A 24,489-nucleotide genomic window follows, 5' to 3' on the forward strand; every position below is an offset into this window, starting at 1 on the left:
TAATCCCGTTATCCGGAGAGATTTCCATTATGTTTTTGCTGTGTGTACTATTTATGTAGTAGATGTGATGGAATGTGTGACTATTTATTTATTTATTTGGGTATTTATTTATTTATATACCAGAACACTTCTCAGCTCTGGGGATTGAACTTGGGACCTTGGTGCCTCTGGCATTAAAGTTGTTTGCATATCCCTTATGTTATCTCCTTGGCACTTACGGGGAAATTTAAACACTTTATTGCATTTACTCCCACTGTACACATACACAGTGTATAAGTAATATGTAAGTGCATATATGCAGCATATGTGCACTACATGTATGGTTTGTATACTTTCTTTTAAGGGAAATGGATGAATTTATTTTAAACTATGTTAAATACTCTAGAGTGCATCATACTCTAAAAGGAAAAAGTTACGGCTCAATTTTAATAGTTTTTAATATTCATGCTTTGCATAAGGTAGAGAGGAGAGAGAGAGAGAGAGAGAGAGAGAGAGACAGAAGAAACAAGCCAGAGCACCAATCAGATAACATGCGGTACTGGAAATAAAACCAGGGGCCTCAGGAATGAAAGTCTGATGCTCTTCCATTTGAGCTATTTCCCCAGCTACTAAGTCTTTTTTATGGTTTTTTTTTCTTTATTGGGGGGATTAATGGTTTACAGCCAACAGTAAAATACAGTAGTTGGTACGTGTGTAATGTTTCTCAGTTTTCCACAAGAATGCTCAAACCCCCCATCTAGGTCCTCCTCCGCCATTATGTTCCAGGACCTGAACACCACCCCCAGCCCCCAAGTCCTTTACTTTGGTGCAGTCCACCAAGCCCAGTCCAAGTTCTGCTTTGTGCTTTCCCTTCTGTTCTTGTTTCTCAGCTCTCTATATGAGTGAGGCCATCCCATATTCATCCTTCTCCTTCTGGCTTATCTAATTTAACATTACTCCTTCATTCTCCATCCAATATGAGGTGAAGGTGAATTCATCATTTTTCATAGCTGAGTAGTGTACACACACACACACCCCACCCCACAATTTACTCAGCCACTTATCTGTTGCTGGACAATTAGGTTACTTCCAGGTTATGGCTGTTACAAATCCACAAATTTTTTTTCATTGTGATAAAATACACATAATATTAAATTCACTGTTTTGAGCATTTTTAAGTGTAAAATTCAGTCATACTTAAGGACATCAGTATTTCTTGCAACCATCACCACCATCTACCTTCAGAATTTTTCATCTGGTAAAACAAACTCTGAAGTTTCATCTGGTAAAACAAACTCTGAAGTTCTTCCTGACCCCTTCCTCCCAGGAGCTGGCAGCCTCAGTTCTGCTTTCTGCTCCTGTGCCGGTCTGTATTCTTCAGAGTCACTCACAGTGTTTATTTTTTGTGTTGACTTCTGTCACTCATTGTGTATTCTTCAAGGTTTTTGTACATCTGGATTTCCTTCCTTTTAAGGCTAAATGATAGCTACTTGGTCAAAGCAAATGTAGATCTTGGTTGTATTTCTTGTATAAGAAATGAATCATCATGCTAGCAAATTTAAATAATTATTGAATATGTTTTAGCTTATTGTCATTTTCTGCTCCAGCTCTTTACATTGTTCACATTTTACTTTGCTGTATCTGCCTTAGTTCAGTGGCTTTTAAGAGCACAGCTATAAAACATAACAGAAAAATCTTTAAACCTTTTTTGAGGTAAATCATCAATGCTCTATTTCATTGATTACCTTTCTTGTGGTTTTTGGCACAATATTTTATACTGATAACATGAAAGAAAAATACTGCAATTCATTAAACGATAAATCCATGGGGGTTGGGCAGTAGCACAGCTGAAGTTCACATGGCATAAAGCACAAAGACCAGAGTAAGGGTCTGGGTTTGAGCCCCCGGCTCCCCACCTTCAGGGGGGTCGCTACACAAGCGGTGAAGCAGGTCTGCAGATGTCTGGCTTTCCCTCCTCCTCTCTGTCTTCCCCTCCTCTCTCCATTTCTCTCTGTCCTATCCAACAATAACAATGATAGACGATAAGGGCAACAAGAGGGAAAAATATAGCCTCCAAGAGCAGTGGATTTGTAGTGCAGGCACGAAGCCCCAGGAATAACCTGGAGGCAAATATATATATATCCTCCAATGTAAGTGTTAAAATGTGAAACACATTTACTTTAGGCTTGATGGATTAGTGTACAGAGGGGATGCATACGTAACAGCTCAACATGTAGAGACCTTGTACTTTGTTTTGTCATTTCTTTTTTTTTAATATTTGATTTATTCCCTTTTGATGCCCTTGTTGTTTTATTGTTGTAGTTATTATTGTTGTCGTCATTACTGGATAGAACAGAGAGAAATGGAGAGGAGGAGAAGACAGGGGGAGAGAAAGACACCTGTAGATCTGCTTCACCGCTTGTGAAGCGACTCCCCTGCAGGTGGGGAGCTGGGTGCTTGAACCGGGATCCTTACGCCGGTCCTTGAACTTTGCGCCATGTGCGCTCAACCCGCTGTGCTACCACCCGACTCCCCCAGTTTTGTCATTTCTATTAAAAACTGGAGTGAAGGAAGTGATTGGACTGTTTTTCATGTTGAGAAATTGATGAAAACCTGATTTCTGCCTTGTTTTTTCGTAGTTCCCTCCGTGGTGGTGGCAACATGAAGTAAGCATTTTAGTGCTACTATTACTAGCCTTTCTAAAAACAGGATGCTCAGCGCTATTTTGAGCACTTTGCATATTTTAATTCCTGTGTCATTTTACACTAAACCTATCAAGTGGGTTCTGTTAAGGAAGACATCAGGGCACAGAGAATGCCAGTACTTGATCATGGTCTTCTAGCCGGCAAGTGCAGAACTATGATCTAAACCCAGATGGCCTGCATGTAGACCCTGTGGTGCCAGCAGTCTTCTTAGCACAATAAGGACCGAAATATTATCCTGGTCCTCAGCCCGGCTCACCCTGCAGGCAGTGTTTGAGGTGTGTTGATAGATTTATGTGAAGTCATCGTTATGCATTCGGTAATGAATCTTTATCTGTATTTTTTAGGACGTTCAGTCAGAAGAAGGCTGCTATTGAAAGGGAGTATGCACAGGTAAGCGGGAAATGGCCCTCATCCTACGCTACTCTTCTCTGTCTCAAGCTCAGATATATTCTTTTTTTTTTTTTTTTTTAAGATTATTTATTTATTAGAAAGGTACGAGGAGAGAAAGAAAGAACCAGACATCGCTTTGGTACATGTGCTGCCAGGGATCAAATTCAGGACCTCATATTTGAGAGTCTGGTGCTTTATTCACTGCGCCACCTCCTGGACCACGCAGAAGCCTTGGTATTCCTGTATATATTCTTGGGTGGGAGTCTTGGTATTCCTGTACCCACCTTTTCTTATTTACAGCTATCTCACTTTGGTGCTGTTCCCCCCCAAATATTTATTAATTAATAATGAAAGAGTAGAGAGAAGGAGAACCAGAGCATCACTATAGCCCCTTGCTCCCCTTTTTTCCTTTTTTATTTTACTTTATTAGTGATTTAATAGTAATTAACAGGATAGTAAGATAATGGGTACAGTTCCATACAGCTCTATCTCCCACCCTCTATTGGAAGCTTCCCTGTTCTTTATCCCTCTGGGAGTATGGACTCCCCACCCGCCTTTAATATCACCATTTTATCTTCGATTGCACCTTTTGAATCTTCGATGAAGAGCTTATGTTGATCATAATTACAAAGGAGGTTCTGAACCTTGTGGTTAGAGACACTGTCTCTAAAATTTAAATGCATCTAATAATACATTTCTAAATGCATATTTATACTCCTTTATGTGCCCCATTCTCTGTAGTTTGATGAAAGGTTAATTGTTACTTTTGCTGAATTGGGTATTTATTTATTATTTGGATCCTGTTGATAAGAGTGTGCTTCTAGTAGATAGTGCGGAGGCATTTCTGGGGAGATGAAAGCTTTGCATTTTATTTTGTTTGCTCCCAGATAGCTAAATGTGCTAAGAAAAGGCTGTATTGGTGTAACATTTTGTTAGAATATGAGAATTGTAAATTTTGGCCCAGCTAAGCAATTACTTTGTGGAATAGAATCTGAAATTGACCCCTTCCCAAGTGGTATTTATAACAAAATTTAGTTAACAAAATACATGAGAACATAAGAAGTAAAAACTATTACCTATGAAATGTTGTGCATAGTAACCATGATTGCTGCTGTTGCTTTTGTCTTATAAATTATGAACTGGAACATGATTCTTTCTGTACTCTGTCAGGTTTTGGTATTTAAGTTCATTCTAATTATGTGGGAGTTAACTAGGTAGCTCTATTTGATCAGTAGCATTAGATGAGCATGGTCTATTTCTTCAGATTTAGATAGGCTCATTAATTCAATCATAAGTTGAGTACTCATGATTTATCACATACTCGGCATTCATTCTAATATTAGTGTTGAGCCTTTTCTGTGCATGTGTAATAGTCATGTAGCTAACATTTATTGAAATTTTATATGATATGTACTGTGCTGACTATTTTACATTCATCCTCTGGGCTAATCATTTCAGTGATTCTGTGAAATGGGAACAGAATGTTTCAGATAGGTTCCCACACAGCCCACTTGATATATTCTCTTATCTGTTGGCTTTCTACAATTCCATTATCACTTTATTGAGAAAAATGTTGATTTACAGTCTTTGTTGTCTTGAGGAAGTACACTCTCATGGTAAATAGTCTTATCTGACTATCACTTAGCAAGTATTTTTGAAATTCATACATGTTCTAGCATGTCAATAATTAGCTCCTTATTATTCATGAGTAGCCCTTCATGGGAGAGATAGAATCTACTCTTAAAATTCAATACAAAATGAAAAATTTTATGGCATTTTTATAATATGATTTAAAGGTTCAATCATTAAATCAATAGGAGATGTGTGTGATAAAAAGTGTAGTATCTCTAATTGTGTGAAAAGTAGCAGTTGCTTTGTGCCAGCCTTCTTCCTCAGATCAAAGATTAATAGTGAATCCTTCATTTGGCTCATGTGCTTATAACTCACTTTGATTTGCCACCTCTAGCCATTACTGATTGACTACTTTTTATACTTAATTAGAAATTTGTTTCCTAAGCTGCTTTGCCATCCCAGTGTTTCCTGTACCTGTTTGCAGTCAATTTCTGTTGTGAAAAACAGCATGTCTCCACAAATATATCTTTTCTGAACAGATCAGAAAAATGCATTCATTTTTGAATCATCAAAAATAAAGTTTATTTTTACTTGAATACCCATGTCAAATAAAATATTTTTGATAGCAACCACAAAAAACACCAAATAACTCCATCCAAAAATAAAAAGAGGATATGAACAGAATATTCACTAAAGAAGAGGTCCAACAGGCCAACAGACATGAAAAAGTGCTCCAAATTATTGATGGTCAGAGAAATTCAAATAAAGACAACAGTGAGATGCCACTTCACTCCTGTGAGAATGTCCTAAAAAAATTTATTTATTCCCTTTTGTTTCCCTTGTTGTTTTATTGTTGTAGTTATTATTATTGTTATTGGTGTCATTGTTGTTGGATAGGACAGAGAGAAATGGAGAGAGGAGGGGAAGACAGGGGGGGGAGAGAAAGATAGACACTTATAGACCTGCTTCACCACCTGCTAAGCGACCCTCCTGCAGGTGGGGAGTTGGGGGCTCGAACCAGGATCCTTACGCCAGTCCTTGCGCTTTGTGCCACCTGTGCTTAACCTACTGTGTACCACCCCGACTCCCCCCAGTCCCTTTTTAATTTATTCCATTGCCCTCCTTGAGAAGAATTCACATTAAAAAGACTGGTGAGGGGCCAGATAGTGGTGCACCTGGATATTTTTGAAATTCATACATATTCTAGCCTGTCAGTAATTAACTCCTTTTTTTTTTTAATTAATGAGTGGCTCTTCATTGTACAGTTATATGCTATATTTTTGTTTACTCACTAGTTGAAAAATATTTGGATTGCTTCCACTTTGGTTTTCTCCCTGCCCCCCCCCCCCTTTTAATTTGTCACTAGGACTCTGTGCCTCCATGATGCTACTTTTCCTAGTGGCCACTGAAATGTATTTATGACAAGAATCAAAAACAGTTATTATGTTAAGTCATAAGAGAGTTACAAAATGAAATTTCCGTTGTGTTAGCCAGCTTTGTATTTTGTAATTTTTTAATTGAGGAAATGTTTTACAAGACTATGTATTATTATTATTTTTACAGAATTGCAATATGAAGAACTGTTTAACCCAATAACACCTGTTCTCTCTTTACTTGGGAAAGGCTCTTCAGAAATGTTAAGATAATAACAGACTGAAGAATGATATTAATTCCTCTATTCATTGTAAAGGGAAATTATTCAGTAGGGTTGATTATATGACAGCAATTTGAAAATAACACATGCAAGGTATACTTGTATTAGACATTAGGGAAATGTTAGAAAGTAAGGAAGATAATACTGTAGAACTTACTGGGAGGATTTGAGCCCTTGAAAGTGTTGACGTTGTTTCCTGTTTCCAGTTTCCTACAAGAGTGTTAATGTTTTATTTTTGAAGCATGGTTTGTGAAATTCTTCTTGTAATTCTCTAGAAGTAACAGATGTGTTGCTGATGCACTAAGACCAACAGAACAAATGACTCTGAAAACACAGAAGCGCTGTGAGAATCACTAAACAAAATTGAGGAGTAAGGTGAAATCAAGTCTGGATTCTGACTGCAGTTAGCCAACCCTGAGGTGTAGTAAAGTAATTTGCAATACTCAAACTGAAATTGCTACAGGCAAGTTCTGTGTATTCATATACTTCCTGTAGTTTTTGGCAGAATCTGCAAGTGAAGGAAAGATACAAAACGTTACTGTGACTGAAGAGAAAGGACAGGAAAAGATTGTGGACTTTAAGGGCGGGTCCTTGCCTGAGGACAAGCACAGCAAACACTGGCTCCTGCCAGACAGTCTGTGGTGTCACACTGTCCCACCTCAAATTTGTGCTGTTTTTACTCTTAAAAAATACATGTGTAAAGAGCCAGTCATGTCAATACTACCTAAGGATTTAGTGGTATGTGTATGTGACTGTTATTTAGGGAGTAAATTTCATCAGCCCAGAAGCTGAAGATGAAACTCGATTGAGCTGTGTGCCAATAGCTGTCCTGGCGATGGCTATGAAAGAAATATCGTTAGAACGATTTCAAATGCTGAAGCATGAATCTGGAGTATTCCTTTCTGCTGATCTTGTTCTGTAGAAAAGGATGGCTGTCTTGGGAGAAAGAAAGTCCATCAGGACAAACCTAGTTATCTTCTGTGTTCTTGTTTATACTTAGTTTTAAAAATTATTGCTATTTTCTTTAATTCCTTAGCTTGTAACAATGGTTATGCATATATTTGATTTGAAGATAGCCTAAATTTTTTCCTCAAGATTCTTGATATAAAATTTGACTTTTAAAGTGTTGAAAACTTTTGGGCACAGATTAGTGAGTTAAATTTTGTTTTTTCATGGCTGGTTGGTAGCAAACATCTTAAAAGTGCAAAGCAAAATTCATTGCTTATTCTGCTCTCATTCTTTCCCTCCTCAGTTCTTTTGTTTATATTAATGAATTTAGTGTTTGATCAGCTTAAAACAGGGCACAGTGTAGAGGAAAGAATCCAAACTAGCTATTATAATTTTGGATCTTTTAGTATGTTAACATGGTCTACACTCCCCCCTGCCCCCCTGTTTTGGTCCACAGGATATAGTATACAAAACAGTAATGAACATCACTCATTAAAAGAAATAATAATAACTGTTTTTGTCTCCCTATAGTGTAGAAAAATCTTTAATTCCTCTACTATTTTATTTTATTTTCCCCATTTCACTTGTACCTGAAGTTTCTTCCTATTTTGGTTAATTTACCATTTGTGAATCTGGATGTTTTTATTTACCTTGCTGGGAACCTAAAATCATTTGTCAGTCTTAAGCTCTTGCTGTTCTTAAAAATTTTAGTCATTCAGGGTTCAACTTGTATAAACTCTTGTCTCAAGATCTGAGGTCGCAGAGAAGGGATCATAGAGGAGGTACTATTCCTTGCATGGTGGAAAAGGTTTGGGGGGAGAGGTGGACCAACACATATTTTGGGAAGATGTGAAATATTAAACCTGAGACAATAGTCATGTAAGGCATTCCTTTTCCTTCATTCACAATCAGTTAAAATAGTACTTGAAGCAAAAGGCATGCTTTTTTCAGTCATTATTTCTGCAAATAATTGCTTTCTCAAATACTCTTTTTTACCCTTTTCATCATTTTTTCCCCAGTGAATCCAAGACCTCATGTATGTGAAAACATGCTCTTAAAATCGAACCACTTCCCCAGCTTGATTTTTATTTCTACTTTCTTATGAGAGAGAAAGACAGACCATTGCAGCCCCCACCGCCCATGGAGTTCCACTTGTTTTGTCTTTGCTGCTTTCATGCAGTGCCAGGGACTGAAGCCAGGGCCTTGTGCACAGAAGGCAGCCCTCCATATTGAGGCACTTCTCCAGCCTCTTCCACCCGCTGATTGTAAAACTTCTTACTGTCCCAGTTTGGATCATCTACATCTTTCATGACCCTTGGTTGCTTTTCTGCATTTTTAGTTCTGTTGCTTTTTTTTTTTCTGCTTTTTTTCTGCTTCCAGGATTATCGCTGGGGCTTGGTGCCTGCACTACGAATCCACTGTTTCTGGTAGTCATCTTTCCCATTATTGTTGTTATTGTTGCTGTTGTTGTTGCTGGATAGGATAGAGAGAAGTTAAGAAAGGGGGGAAGACAGAGAGGGGGAGAGAAAGATAGACACCTGCAGACCTGCTTCACTGCTTTCGAAGCGACCCCCCTGCATGTGGGGAGCTGGAGGCTCGAACCTGGATCCTTGCGCCAGTCCTTGTGCTTCACACTGTGTGCTTAACCTGGTAAGTTACTGCCCGGCCCCTAGTTCTATTGCTTTTTAGTGACCATTTTCTTTATTTCTAGGACTTAAGATTAGTTCTTTTCAGACATATATGTTATATACACTCATACATATGTATATCATCACTTTTGTTTCTTTATAGTGTCAATGATTTAATACCATTTTAAGAGTGGAAATGGGAGTTGGGTGGTGGTACACTTGGTTGAGCACATGTTACAATGCACAAGCACGCATGATTGAGTTCCCAGTCCCCACCTGTAGGGAGGAAGCTTTACAAGTAGTGAAGCAAGTCTGTAGGTGTCTCTTTTATCTTTCCCTTCCCTCTTATTCTTTCACAGAAAGAAATTGAGAAGGAAAGGAGATACAGGGAAAGAAAAAGAGAGAAACTTACATCACTGTTTCACTGCTCATGAAGTTTCCCCCTTGCAGGTGGGCACTGGGAACTCTAGCTGGGTCCTTCCTTGCACATGATGATGTGTGCTCTCAACAGAGTGTGTCACTGCCCAGCCCCTATAACTTTCATTTTCTTAATTAAAAAAAAATTTTTAATTTTCAAATTTATTATTAGATAGAGACAGAGAAATTGAGAGGGGGAGGAGATAGAGAGACACCTGCAGACCTGCTTCACCACTTGTGAAAGGTAGGGGGGGCGAGACAGAGACAGAGATAACTACCAGCTCTGGTTTATGGTGGTACTAGGGGTTGAACCTGGAATCTCAGATCCTCAGGCATGAAAGTCTTTTGAATAATTATTATGTTATTTCTCCAGTCCAAGGCATAACATTTTGATAGTCTAAATCCTTGTAAATTTTATTGAGGTGCTCATTGTACCTCCTTCATATTGTTGTTGTAAAGAGCTCTTAACATAGTTTGGAAGTATTAGCTCTGCTGCTTGCATGTATTTAATTAATATTACAGTATTAGCATTCTGTTTTGTTTCTTTGTTAGAGTTAGTTTTTTTGTTTGTTTTATGTTATTCACCAGAGCACTGCTCAGCTCTTGTTTATGGTGGTACTGGGGTTTGAACCTGGGACCTTTGGTAGGTCAGGCATGAAAATCTTTTTGCATACCCATTATGCTATCTCCCCAGCTCTTTAAAGTCAGTTATCCATGTTGTGAGGATCAGTCAATGAAAATGAAATTAAATCCTCAAACGGGGTCGGGCGGTGGTGCAGTGGGTTAAGCACATGTGGCGCAAAGCGCAGGAACCGGAGTAAGGATCCCGGTTCGAGCCCCCGGCTCCCCACCTGCAGGGGAGTCGCTTCACAGGCGGTGAAGCAGGTCTGCAGGTGTCTATCTTTCTCTCCCCTTCTCTGTCTTCCCCTCCTCTCTCCATTTCTCTCTGTCCTATCCAACAACGAATTGCGTCAACAAGGGCAATAATAATAACCACAACGAAGCTACAACAAGGGCAACAAAAAGGGGGGAAAAATGGCCTCCAGGAGCGGTGGATTCATGGTGCAGGCACCGAGCCCAGCAATAACCCTGGAGGAGGAAAAGAAAAAAAAAAAAAATCCTCAAACAGATTCAGCTAGCTAGATGTAGACTGCAGTATGTTTAAATATTTAGAGAATGGGGACAGGGTGGTGGTGTTCAACCAGGTGTCTCTAGGACCAGATTCAAGCCCCCAGTTCCCACCTGTAGGGGAAAACTTCACAAATGGTGAAGCAAGACTTCAGGTGTCTCTTTGTCTCTCCCCCTCTCGATCTCCCCCTTCCTCTCAATTTTTGGCTATCTCTATCCAATAAGTAAATGAACTTAATAAAAAAAAGAAAATGGGTGTATAAACGTTGCTAGTTGTATGAAGTCAGTGTAGCTAGCATTTACAAAATTTCCTCACTTTACAATTTACTTTTGTATAATCTAGAAAAATAAAAGCCAATGACCCTTTATATATGCCAGTCTTTTCTGAAAGCTTTGAGCTCTGTATAATTTTAGTATGTCTGCCTTTCTCCTTTTGAGTCAGAGGCCAGAATGTAGAGCCAGATTGTGTCATTCTGTTTCTCTGGGATAGCTGAATTGTTGAAACCAGGAAGTACCAGAAGTTCCAGGAATTTTGAAATTTTGCCTAGAGAATCAGAATGATTTGACTATCCATTATTGTTTATTAATAGCTTTAAATAGACCATTCATAGCAACTGATCAGTGGACATTTTTTTACTTAAGATAGCCCAGAAAAGGGCTATCAAAGACTAATCAATCAATAGATTATCACTCCTCCTATTTGTGATAGCTGATCCTGCTTAAAATCAAACCTATTGCCTATCTTTAGTGGAAGGAGATGACCTGGTTTTGAATGTTGTGCTTAGTTTAATAATAGCTATTTAGAGGGATGTGCAACATTTTAGAATAAATTTGAAACTCTTAATGTATTAAAAGAATAAGTGTGAAAACTGTTCCATCCAACCCTCTGTGTAAACAGTGCTTACTTGCCTTACGTCAGCTGACATTGAGGACCTTGCCATTGGCAGGCACTGTCAAGTACTAAGGAAAACATATGTTAATAAAAGTTAAATTATTTCTTTTTCAGAACTAAATATTGTTGTGCTGGTAGTATAAATAAATATTTTAATTGAACAATGTGCAAATATGTTGTAAAGGTCTTTTTAGAAGAGTGAGTAAATGGATTATGTAGGCAGATCATTTATGTGATAGTACACATAATTTAAGCTTTAGAGCTTATAAATGAGGTGTGTGTATTTTTGGATTTTACATAATATGAAAGAAGAGAAAAAAATGTCTGAAAAACGAAGTGTTTTTATTTGTATCTATTAAAAGGAAGGTATAGCATTAGCTATTTTGTAATGGGATTGAATTGCTAAGTTATTCTTGAGAGTTTAAAGAGCTTGATTACTGTCTGAACAAGTCTTGGTTTAATAGAGAAATAAGGTCATAAATAAATAAAGATAGTTTAGCTGTTCTTAACTAGGAAAAGCTTTACATGTCATTAAATAAATTCATACCTGATGCTTCTTATTAAAACACTGCCTCTTTAAAAGGCACAGAGTAGGAAGATGGATCAAAAAACACAACCCACCATATGTTGTCTGCAAGAATCCCACCTAACTCAACAAGACAAACACAAACTCAAAGTGAAAGAATGGAAAACTACCATACAGGCCAATGGACCACAAAAAGGGGAAGGAACAGCTATTCTCAATCTGACATTATAGAGCTTAAAACAAATAAAATTTAAAAAGATAGGAATGGACATCACTTAATGCTCAGAGGATCAGTCAATCAAGAGGTCTTAACTATTGTTAACATCTGTGCACCCAGTGAGAGGCCATCTAAATACATCAAACATCTACTGAGAGGGCGGCAGCAGTATATTAGCAGCAATACAGTAATAATAGGGATTTCAGTATCCCTTGGATGTTAGAACAGAGGCTATCAAATATTGAGAGGAAAATATTGGCAGAACTCTTTTCCATATAATTTTTTTTAAATTTATTTATTTTATTTTTTATTTTATTTTCCTTTTTGTTGCCCTTGTTGTTTAACATTGTTGTGGTTATTGTGTCGTTGTTGTTGAATAGGACAGAGAGAAATGGAGAGAGGAGGGGAAGACAGAGAGGAGGAGAGAAAGACAGACACCTGCAGACTTGCTTCACCGCTTGTGACGCGACTCCCCTGCAGGTGGGGAGCCGGGGGCTCGAACTGGTATCCTTACGCAGGTCCTGGCAATTTGCGCCACGTGCGCTTAACCCGCTGCGCCACCGCCTGACTCCCTTCCATATAAATTTTAAAGGTACCTTGAATGAAACGAATCTGATTACAAAAAAAAAAAAGTTGAAGAATAAACACAAAGCAGAACTTGGGCTGGGTCTGGTGTACTGCTCCAAAGTTAAAGACTCTGGGTGGCGGGACAGGCGATGGGGTGAGGGTTCAGGTCCTGGAACATGATGGCAGAGGAGGACCTAGTGGGGGTTGAATTGTTGTGTGGAAATGTTATGCATGTACAAACTTTTGTATTTTACTGTTGACTGTAAACCATTAATCCCCCAACAAAGAATTTTTTAAAAAAAAATCTGCCTCAGGATTCATACCTGAATTTACTTGTTTCCTCTTAGTGTATGTGTCATGTCTTTTATACTCAGCAATCCCACAGGTTGCTTGTTTGTTTCAGCTGAGTAGTGAGTGTTCTGTTTAGCATTGCCTACCTCTGATGCATTCTCTGTCACTTGCCAGAAGTGTGGGTTGTGGATGAGAAGCATAGCTAGAGTTTAAGTGACCTGGCCTGAACAGAACTTCCAGTAAGATAAAACTCCATCCAATCTTTTCAGTGAGACCTGTGGGACAAAACAAATGAACAGAAATTAAATTTCACAAGCCAATAGTAGCACAAGCTGTTGTGGTCTTCTCCGAATTTCAGAATCGGCTTGTCATGGTTGGTCTGAGAAAGGAGGTGGTGATCTGGCATTTCTATTTTGAATGAGGGAACAATAGCACCAATCAGGATACATTTCTTGCAAGCAGCCATACTCACTTCACTCTCCTATAAAGCCCTTGAGTACAGGGTTACATTTCCCTTGTGATTTATTTCTGACATTTAACATGCCGTGTGGTACATCATAAGAGCTTAGACAGTATTTGGTGCATGAAGTAAAGAATGTTTCTTATGCCTATTTTCTGTTTGCTGTGTTGGAAATTACAGTACAGTGTAGGAGTCAGTAAGATGCTGTTCTTAAATCAATACAGTGGCATTGCTTAAACAAAATTGAAATTTGTGTTAATTTGTTTTTCATTACTGGTGAATTAACATTGGTTTACAGAACTGTAATGTTTCAGGAATATAGTATCATAGCTACATGTGTGTGTACAGCTCACTGCACCCACCACCAGACTTCCTGTGTCCCCTTTCACAAAATCTAGGCGACAGTTTTGACTACTATGAATAGATTTTTTTTTTTGCAAGTTCATTTGCCCTCATTATCTATATTTCACATGAGTGAAACCATCTAGTGGTTGTTTTTCATCTCTTTACTTATTTTATTTAGCATAATCAACTCTGATCCCATCTACTTTTGTCCCGAACAAAACAGTCTCATCTTTTAATGGCAGAGTTGTGTTCCATTGAACAATTTCTTTTTCCAGTTGCTTGTTAGTGGGCAGCTAGGTTGATTGTACTCCCTGGTTATCATGAGTAGTGCAGCTAGGAACATGTGTACGGGAGGCATATCCTTTGAGTTAAGTGTTTCTATGTCCCTTTGATATATGTCTAAGAGTGATAGTGCTGGATCACAAGGATTTTCCACTTTTATATGTTAAAAGACTTTCTTTTTTAAAAATTAATTTATTTATTTAAAAAAGGAGACATTAACAAAACCGTAGGATAGGAGGGGTACAACTCCACACAATTTCCACCACCAGATCTCCGTATCCCATCTCCTCCCCTGATAGCATTCCCATTCTTTATCCCTCTGGGAGTATGGACCCAAGGTGATTGTGTGTTGCAGAAGGTGGAAGGTCTGGATTCTATAATTGCTTCCCCACTGAACATGGGCATTGACTGGTCAATCCATACTCCCAGTCTGCCTCTCTCTTTCCCTAGTAGGGTGGGTCTCTGGGGAAGTGGGGCTCCAGGACACATTGGTGGGTCGTCTGGTCGGCATCCTGCTGGCATCTGGAACCTGGTGGCTGAAAAGAGAGTTAGCATACAAAGCCAAACAAATTGTTGAATAATTATGAACCTAAAGACTGGAATAGTGCAGGTGATGTGTTGGGGGGGGGGTACTCACTGCAGACTATTGTATACTTTTGCTTTCAGGTATATATTTTTTCCTAGTTTATGGATACGTATGAACATATGCTCTCTCATGGGACCTGGTCTATATCTAGGTTTTGGGACTTTGTTAGGAAGTGAACCACCTGGAATGGAGTTAGAGAATACTATGAAAGGAAAGATCTCACCCAAGTAATGAAGCTGAACAGTTGTCATTCCACACCTGAAGTCTCTGGACACAGTCTAAAGCAAAGCATGCAGAAGTGGCACTCGTTGCATTGATTAGGTTGGGATCGGCGGATGCAATATTATTTGGTATGAATTGAGAGAAGCATGCAGGAAAGTGCGCTCCACCCTAAGCTTCCAGGACTGGGGGAAATACATTCTGTATAGTGGAAATGTGAGGTTTCTGCTGTCTTAGGGTTCAAGAAGACAATAGTTATTGTTATCACATTATTTGGTAATTGGGTTAACTTTGAAAAGTCCCTTTGTTAGGATTTGCTGTATAATACCCAACACCTTGTATATAGCTGTGCCACCGGTTGCTTCTGTTCTCTCTGGTCTAGGCTTTTGAGAGAGTCAACATATCAAAGACTCAGCCTATGGGGGGGCAGACCCCCCCAATTCTTTTTATTATTATCAGATAGATGCAGAGAGTGGAGAGACACCACAGCACTGTTCCACCTTCCATGAAGCCTTCCTGATGCTGTGTATAGCATCACATGTGGTGCTGGGGCAAGCTCAGGTCCCTGCACATGGTAAAGTTTGCACTTTACTGGTGAGCAAGTTCTTCACCTCAGGAGCATTAACTTATAACAGTTTTTTAACAAAGGGTCATTAGTTAAAACAACCTTTAAGAGAAAATTACAGTATTTCTGAACTAATTTTTTTCTTTTCTTTTTCCTTTATTGGAAGTATTAATGGTTTATAGTCAACAGTAAAATACAGTAGTTTGTACATGTATAACATTTCTCAAGTTTTCCACATAACAATCTAACCCCCTCTAGGTCTTCCTCTGGCAGCATATTACAGGACCTGAACCCTCCCCCCAATCCCAGAATCTTTTACTTTGGTGCAATACACCAAATGAAACATGTCTGTGACAAAAAGATCCACTCAGGAATTCCTTGGAGTAATAAGATCATACCTATATTTAACATATGACTGGAGCTGTCACAATTTTATTGATAAAAACCTTTAAAATTGCATCTATTATGTAATTTCTTTTTCATTTTTGGTACAGGACTTTTATTTTTGGGGAGATTTTTTAAAAAAATACTATTTATTTCTTGCCTTTGTTGTTTTATTGTTGTTGTTATTGTTGTTGTTGTTGTTGGATAGGACAGAGAGAAATGGAGAGAGGAGGGGAAGACAGAGAGGGGGAGAGAAAGATAGACACCTGCAGACCTGCTTCACTGCCTGTGAAGCGACTCCCCTGCAGGTGGGGAGCCAAGGGCTGCAACCCGGATCCTTACCCTGGTCCTTGCACTTTGCGCCACCTGCGCTTAACCCACTGTGCTGTTTCAATTTCATTAGCTGTGATGGGCCTGTTCATCTTAATTTTGAAAGTTGGTAGGTATCTAGGAAATTGTCCATTTCTTCCAGGTTCTCTAGCTTGGTGGCATATAGTTGTTCATAGAAGCTTCACATGATATGTTGAATTTCTGTGGTGTCTGTTGTGATATCTCCTCTTTCATTTACTATCTGATTTATTTGGGTCTTTTCCCTTTTTTGTTTTGTGAGTCTGGCTAAAGGTTTGTCGATTTTGTTCACTCTTTCGAAGAACCAACATTTACTTTTGTTGATCTTTTGTATGGTTTTCTTATTTTCAATATTATTGATTTCTGTCCTAACTTCAGTGATTTCTGTCCTTCTGGTTGCTTTAGGGTTCCTTTGTTCTTCTTCTAGGTCTTTAAAATGTGCAATCAGGCTGTTTATTTGTGCTTTTTCTTGTTTCCTAATGTGTGCTTGTATGGCTATGAACTTCCCTCTCAATACTGCCTTAGCTGTATCCCAAATATTTTGATAGTTTGTGTCTTAATTTTCATTGAACTTTCGAAACATTTTGATTTCTCCCTTTTTTGTGGGCCATTGGCTTATATGATAGTTTTCCATCCTTTCACTTTGAGTCTGTGTTTGTCTTGTGGAGTTAGGTGGGTTTCCTGTAAACAGCGTATTGTTAGATTGTGTTTTCTAATCCATCTTCCTACTCTGTGTCTTTTAATAGGTGAATTCAGGCCATTGACATTTATTGATATCAAGGACTGAAGACATTTTAACGCCATTCTTGTAGATTTTTAGAGTGTTCTGATATATGGCATATTTATGGTGGTCTGACTGTTTATAAGAGACCTTTCAGAACTTCTTTAAGGGCAGGCTTGGTGATAGTTGATTCTTTCAGCTGTTGCTTGTCTGAGAAGGTTTTGATGCCTCCATCTAGTCTGAATGACAGTCTAGCAGGATACAGTATTCTTGGGTGAAAGCCTTTCTCATTGAGTACTCAATAGATATCTTGCCATTCTCTTCTGGCCTGTAGTGTTTGTGTGGAGAAGTCAGCTGCTAATCTTATGGGTTTTCCTCTGTAGGTGACTCTTTGTTTTTCTCTTGCAGCCTTCATGATCCTTTCTTTATCCTTATTTCTTAAATAGGATGTGTCTTGGTGTCTTTAAGTCTGGGTTAATTCTGTTTGGGACCCTCTGGGCTTCTTGAATCTTTATGTCTTTGATGTTGTCTAGACTAGAGAAGTTTTCAGCTATTATGTCTTGAAGAATGCCTTCTTCCTCTCCCTCTCTTTCTTCTCCTGGTAAGCCAATAATGTATATATTATTTCTTTTGAAGTCATCCCATAGGTCTCTTTTGTTGTTTTCAGTATCTCTTAATCTCTTTTTGAGATCTTTTGCTTCTTTTCTAGTTGTCTCTAATTCATCCTTGATCTTGCTCATTCTGTCTTCAGCCTCATTGATTCTATTCTCTCTGCCCTCTACTGCTTTCTCGAGTTCATCTGTTTTGTGTTGTTTTCGACGGGTTATGTTGTTTTCGCCGGGTTATGTTGTTTTCGCCAGGCTGGCTTCACGGGCGGGTAACAGACGACCAGGGACTCATGGCTGGGTTGTACGCAGTATCTCTTTATTCATGCAGGAAGCAGCACAATCTAAGATGAGCTAAGCTAAACTAAAGTTAAAGTAAAACTCACAATGCTCTCTTTATATATACTTGCCAAGTAGGGTGGAAACAGGATGTGACATAGAGAAGGTGGAGAGAAAAGTGACTGGTAAAAATCAGAGTGTGACAAGGAGGGGGCAGATTAGGCGAGAATCCTATCACTGAACCACAAATGCCCTGGAAGGAGGGTGGAACTTGTTAACAGTGGTTATGTAAATAGAATGAAGTGGTTATGTAAATAGAATAGTGTTAAGCAGGGGGGATTTAAACCAAATGAAACAGAAGGGGTCTCATGCATACCAACAGTTTTGTAACCCTTTTCTGATACTGTTTGAGGTTGTTCAGCTAGTTGTGTTCTTAGCTCAGCTATTTCAGCTTTCAGCTCTCTAATAACCTTGAGATAATTAGTTTTTTTCCCCAGAGTCTCATTGGTTGTTTCTGTATTTGTGATAACAATTCTTTCAAACTCTTTACTCACTCCTGTGATTATTTCCTTAACTAGTGTTTGGATGTCGACCTCATTATTTTGTGCTTCAATCTTTGGGGGCTTTTAGCTGGACTTTTGTCCTGGTCCATTTCTCCAGTATTTCTTCTTGTTGGTTTAGCCATTTTATATAGTATATTATGAGGTCCCTCTCTCAGTACTTTTCAAATTACTGATTACTCTTTCCTCGATTGACTTGTGTCTAAGTAAGGTAATTAAAGGGTTCACCGTTGTCAAATTTGACAGTTGTTTCAATAATATTTTAATCCCTGAGTTGGAGCCTCTTTTGTTCTTTTTCTTTCCCAAGACTATGGGAGCCTGAGGGCTTTTAAACTATAAATAGGTGTCTTAGCTTAATCACTGACTCCTGACTAAAAGATAAAGCAGGGTGGGGCAGAGATAATCCACTGGTTATGCAAAGAGACTCTCACAGCTCCACTGCTAGGCCACCAAGGTAGAGATCTTCTGAGTTTCCTGGTTAGTTCTCTGTCCCCTGATGTCAGCACAGAGCCTCCCCATAGCTGCTCCAGCTTCTGAGGGCAGTAGCAATGGAGACTCACAGTTGCATTTGGTAAGTCTTAGCAGAGTCCTCTCCTCCCTTCAGCTGTCTTTTTGTTTGCGAAAGAGACTGGAGGTGGCATCTGAACTGGTAAACTGCTGGGCTGTTACCATCCACTTAATCTCTCCCTAGGCTCCTCTCTATCCACGAGCCACATGTGTTTGCATTCACTGATGATTTAGTGGGTTCCTGAAGTCGTTCTAGTCCTGTCTTGTTGTGGTCCCAGGTGGTCTCCTTTGGTATTCCTAGTTGGCCTAGGAGAGGAGAGAAGAAAAACATAACTGCTGCTGCTTCGTAGCTCCACCTCCGGAAGTCTCTTTTTCTTTTTCTTTTTTTTTCTTTATTGATTTAATAATGACCAACAAGACTGTAGGATAAGAGTGGTACAATTCCACAGAACTCCCACCACTAGAGTTCCGCATCTCATTTCCTCCATTGGAAGCTTTCCTATTCTTTATGCCTCTGGGAGTATGGACCCAGGATCATTTTGAAGTACAAAAGGTCGAAGGTCTGGCTTCTGTAATGCCAAACATGGGTGCTAAACATGGGTACTGACAGGTCTGTCCATACTCCCAGCTTGTTTCTGTCTTTCCCTAGTGGGGCAGAACTATGGAGAGGTGGGGTTCCAGAACACAATGGGACTTTTATCTGTCCAGTGAAGTCAAGTTGGTATCTTGGTAGCACCTGCAACTTGGTGGCTGGAAAAGCATTAAGATATAAGGCAGAACAAATTGTTTAATAATCAGTAGCCTAAAGCTTAGAATAGAGCAGATGAGATTTGGGGTCTTCATGTTGGAAGAAGCTAGGAAGTGTATGTTAGGTACATTCCAAGGGGACCATGACTTTACTAATTTTTGCCTGAGCCCAACAGCTAACATGCAGGTGGGCTAAAGGTATTGTCTGGGAAGGTGGTGTCAGAGTTGGAAATAGGAATAGAAAGCTGTATCAGGGAAGAGAGTCGCTCCCAAATATGGGAAAAGTATATAAATATTTATAATTGTAAATCTTATCAATTTAATTTGGGGCCCATATTCAGCACAGGAGCCCATATAACCTCTGCATCCCTGTAGGTCTGAGCTCATATTTTGTGGTCATAGCTAGGAACATTCTAGGCTGCACTCATTGCAGGACCCATCTTCCTCAAGTGGCAGAGTATACTGACCCAATCTTTCTTTAGAGAGTGGAACAGTCCCTACCAGTGTTGACTCACATTGAGGGGGAAGTCCTGTCAAGGCCCACAAGAACGTCTACTATGTTGTTCCTGATGGAAATGGCCAGTGATAGTGGAGGGAGGAATTTGTTAGAGGTCAAGGCCCAACATGTATATGAACCTTCATTCCCCTCCCCTCCCCTCCCCTCCCCTCCCCTCTCCTCCCCCCCTCCCCTCCCCTCCCCTCCCCTCCCCTCCCCTCCCCTCCCCTCCCCTCCCCTCCCCTCCCCTCCCCTCCCCTCCCCTCCCCTCCCCTCCCCTCCCCTCCCCTCCCCTCCCCTCCCCTTCCTTCCTTCCTTCCTTCCTTCCTTCCTTCCTTCCTTCCTTCCTTCCTTCCTTCTTTTCTGCACAGATCTGTTAGAGAATGTGGAGTGTTTCATTTTGTTTTTCTCCAGGGTTTTCACCAGGTAGGGCTTGATGCCTGCATGATGAATTTACTGGTGGCCACTTTTTCCTTTTCCCTCAATTTTTTTCTTTTTATTTGATAGAACAAAGAGAAATTGATAGAGGAGAGGGAAACAGAGATGGAGACAGAGATACTGTAGCCCTGCTCTACTGCTTGTGTAACATTCCCCTGCAGGTGGAGACTGGAGGCTTGAACTTGGTTCCTTGCTAGTGGTGGTATGTGTGCTGAGCTGGGTACACCACTGCCTGTTACCTTTCTGCATTTCTGTTATAATGACTCAGATACTTTTATCTGTTCTTGTGAATAAAATCAGGGTTGTTCAGAATTCTCATCTTGTAACCAAGTAAATATATTACACTCACTACATTCTTCAACTAGTATCACACTAAAAGGATGGTAAAATATTAATGTACTTAGTTTTGCTCCCTTTTGTTAGGAATATTTTCAAACACATACTGCAAGGTTGAAAGAACATTAGTTAGCAGCACTCCTATACCCTCTGCCTGCATTCTGCCATAAGCATTTAGTTTGCTTGCTTTCTCAAGTGATCTCTCCACCAGGTAATTATTCTCCAGTGTATTAATCTGCAGTATTTGTGTACGTGTCAAAGAAAAATGCATATATCAGAACCATTCCTTCCAAATGCCCCCCAACTTCCAAATGCCCCCCATATGTTTTCTCTCCCCATTTCATTTCATTCAGAGCTGATATATTTTTTTTCCTGTTTATGTGTTTTACTTTAATTTTAGACTGAGCATACTGTGGTTAATTCTGCTACTAAGCTGTCTCATTATTATTTAAATTTAAATTTGCTTACTTTTTAGGGGGTACATTAAAAAATACTTCATAGTTAGTTAGCCTATTTTCTGAAGTGTATTATTTTGTGACTTACATCATTGTAACATTTGTAGTACTTTACAAGATGATTTCTGATAGATTTGAAATCCATGCTCTATAACATTAGAAGCATTGCTTGCTTTTCATTTATATAGGCAGTCTCAACTAGATTAGGAACTTTTTGTAACTAAAATTGTGTATCCTCAATTCTTATGACCTATAACATCTTTAAAGGAATAACTCAAATACTTGTTGATATCTGGTACCAATGCTCAAAGTATCTGCTGTTCTAAAACTGAAAGTTTAAAAATATAAACCAGGTTATATTTCTCAGAATTGAAGAAGAATATTTCTTTTTGAAATATTTGTATTTGATATATGTAATACATATTATTATGGAATTCAAAAAATTATAGTAGGAAATTATTTGATAGGTATGTAATCGTGGGGCATTGTTCTTTGAATAGCAGGATATCCTTCCATTTTATAGACTTTGCATTTTCAGCCCATAAAAGAAGATAATGGCCTCCTCTGGGCATCAGGTTTATTTACTGCAGCGCCAGGGAGTGGACCTCTTGCACGAACGATACTGTTGATCAGTCTCTCCCATGGGCATGAGATTGAACAAACAAAAAGAGAGAGAGACTCTACAGAGTTAATTTATTATTTTAAAATAATTGAACCAGGAACATTTAATTAGGGAAGCATCATAGATCATGTTATTTTTAAGACTGGATTTCAAATAGCAAACAGAATATAAAGCACGTCGGGGGCCAGTTTCATGCACACATAACCATGTGCAAAGATCCAGGTTTGAGCCTTTCTTCCCCACCTGCAGAGAGGACACTTCATAAGTAATGGAACAGGTCCGCAGGTGTTTTTCTTTCCTTCTCTACCCTACCCCCACCCCTTCCAACTTCTCTTTGTCCTATCAAATAAAATAGAAAGAAGACAAACAAAACAACAAACCAGGAAAAGCATGGCTGCCAGGAGTGGTGGATTTGTAGTATTGACAATAACCTTGGTGGCAATTAAAAAAAAAGTGCATCAAATTGAAAAGATCTGCTCTACTGTTTCTTTCTTTCTTTGAGAAAATTATGTTTACAAGATTTGTTTCAGGGGTACAACTGCATATTTCCCTCAAACAGTGTTAATATACTTCCTCTCCCACTCAAGTACCACCGTATCTCCTCTGTAATCTGTTGTGTGTCGTCCTTGTTTTAAGGGTTTATTTATTAGAGTAGAGAGAATGGGAGAGAAGAGAGAGATGAGAGCTCTACTCAGTTCAGGAATAAGGCAGAGGTGGCAGTGGAGACTGATCTGGTACCCTTTGAGTCCTTAGGTATGCATGCTCTGTGCTCTATCAGACTAAGCTATCTCCTTCGCAGCCTACGTCTCCTTCAGGTGTAGACCAAGGATTTATTTATGTTCCATGTCTTTTTTTGTTGTTGTTTGTTTCTGAAACCCATCATATGACTGAGATTTGTCTATCTCTTAGCATGATCTGAAAAGCAATTATCTAAAGACATTCTGTTATTTTCTGTTGTTTTCATGGCTTCTTCTTGTTCTTGAAAGTGCAGTTAAATTCAAACCCAGCTCTCATGGCACCAGAAGAAAGCTTTTATGCTGTAATATCCCCCCCATCCCCCGTATCTTGCTTTCTATCTGAAAAAGTTGACTTACTGTGGAGAATTTCTGACAGTGATTAAAGGGGGTGGGGTGGGGAACAAACAGAACAAGAACATAGAGCTGGGAGGCGGTGAACCTGTCTGAGCACACACATCACCATGTACAAGTACCCAGGTTCATACCCCAGTCCCCATCTGTAGAGGGGAAGCTTCATGAATGGGGAAGCAGTATTACAGGTGCCTCTTTTTCTCTTTTCTCTCTGTCTCTTTCTTTTCCCCTATTTCTCTATACAAGAAAAAGAAAGAAAGATCACTGGAAGCAGTTGAGCTCCAGTGATAACCTTGGCAGCAAGAACAAAGCAAAACAAAACAAAAAAGAAAGTGTAGTGAGATGAAAATTGTTGCAGCCAAGTCCTTTTTCCTCTGCTACACTCTCATGCACTATGATGTAATTGGAACATTCATTATGTGTCTCGCTGGAGAGTCTTTTAGACCAAGCTTAATGATCTTTACATCATCTGGATCAGGTTTTGATTCTTTTAAATTAAAATTATACTAATAAAATATTAGGATACCAGGAGATATTCCTTATCAGTGATAGTTCCTGAACAGTATCTAAGTTCCGTTCTTCTAGCTCTATCTTCTGGGGCTGTTTAATCACTACAAGGTCTTGAACTCCAGTGATGTCTCAATTTATTGAATGATTAGAGGAGGAAAATAAAGACACCTTGCCAGATCAGCCACCTAGAAGAAAGGTTGGTGACTTTTCCTCCCAATGGAGCAATTGGAAAATATTCTAGGTTTTGAGAGCCATACAGTCTATGCTATAACTACTCAACTTTGCTGCTGAGTGAAGAAAGTAGCCTTAGATAGTTGGTGACTTAATAGATTTGATTATGTTCCAACTAAACGTGATTTAGAGAAATGGATGGCAGGTTGTGCCAACCTGTACACCAGAGCTATTGAGTTGTCTCTTGTGAGGACTCGTCTGTTCATTTCTAGATAGACTTTTATACAGTAGAAACAAATGACTGGAAAATGAAGTGAAAAATACATTTAAAGTAAGCTTAAGTCCCCCTCCTTGTGAAGCTTTTACTGCTTGTAAAGGTTCCCCTCCTTTTGGTGGGTCATGGGGACTTGAACCCAGGTCCTTGTTCACAATAATATGTGCACTGCACCCCTACTACATTAACTTTTAAGTAATCTATAGTATCACCACGCCACTAAAGTATACTGTTTGTTTTTTTTAATTTTTAAAAAAATTTATTAAAATTTACTTTTTAGAAGAGCACTGTTTAGTTCTGGTTTATGGTGGTACAGGGGGTTGAACATGGGAATTTGGAGCCTACCTACCATTGCCCAAAGCATATTATTGAGATAGGTGACAGTAACACTCAGTGGAGCAAATTCCTTAATCTTTGTAGCTGCTCCAGGATAATTTCCTTCATTACACCTGCATTCTAAAAATACAGTGTCACACAAAATTTGGATGCCCAGTTATATTCATTAGTCATACAATTCTTTTTTTAATTATATAATTCTTTACAGATTTTTATAATTTGAAGCTATCTCTTGACAGTG

At 39.1% G+C, this 24,489-nt stretch overlaps 2 protein-coding genes across 3 annotated transcripts in view; one reads left to right on the forward strand and one right to left on the reverse strand.

Moving 5' to 3' along the window:
* The window catches only part of P2RY6 (pyrimidinergic receptor P2Y6), a 263,236-nt gene that overhangs the window by 190,644 nt on the left and 48,103 nt on the right, over window positions 1–24,489 (reverse strand). The gene's annotated exons all lie outside the window — the stretch shown is intronic.
* FCHSD2 (FCH and double SH3 domains 2) overlaps window positions 1–24,489 on the forward strand; it is a 210,808-nt gene that overhangs the window by 35,021 nt on the left and 151,298 nt on the right. For both annotated transcript variants that reach the window (XM_060176858.1, XM_007527489.3), the window contains one exon: window positions 3,029–3,074. Coding sequence is in view for 1 of the 2 variants with exons in the window: in XM_007527489.3 (XP_007527551.1) it covers window positions 3,029–3,074 (46 nt within the window). In the remaining variant the exon portion in view is untranslated. The remainder of the gene's footprint in view (window positions 1–3,028; window positions 3,075–24,489) is intronic.

The sequence above is a fragment of the Erinaceus europaeus genome, chromosome 17 (genome assembly GCF_950295315.1).
Source record: "Erinaceus europaeus chromosome 17, mEriEur2.1, whole genome shotgun sequence".
NCBI classification, from domain to species: Eukaryota; Metazoa; Chordata; class Mammalia; order Eulipotyphla; family Erinaceidae; genus Erinaceus; species Erinaceus europaeus.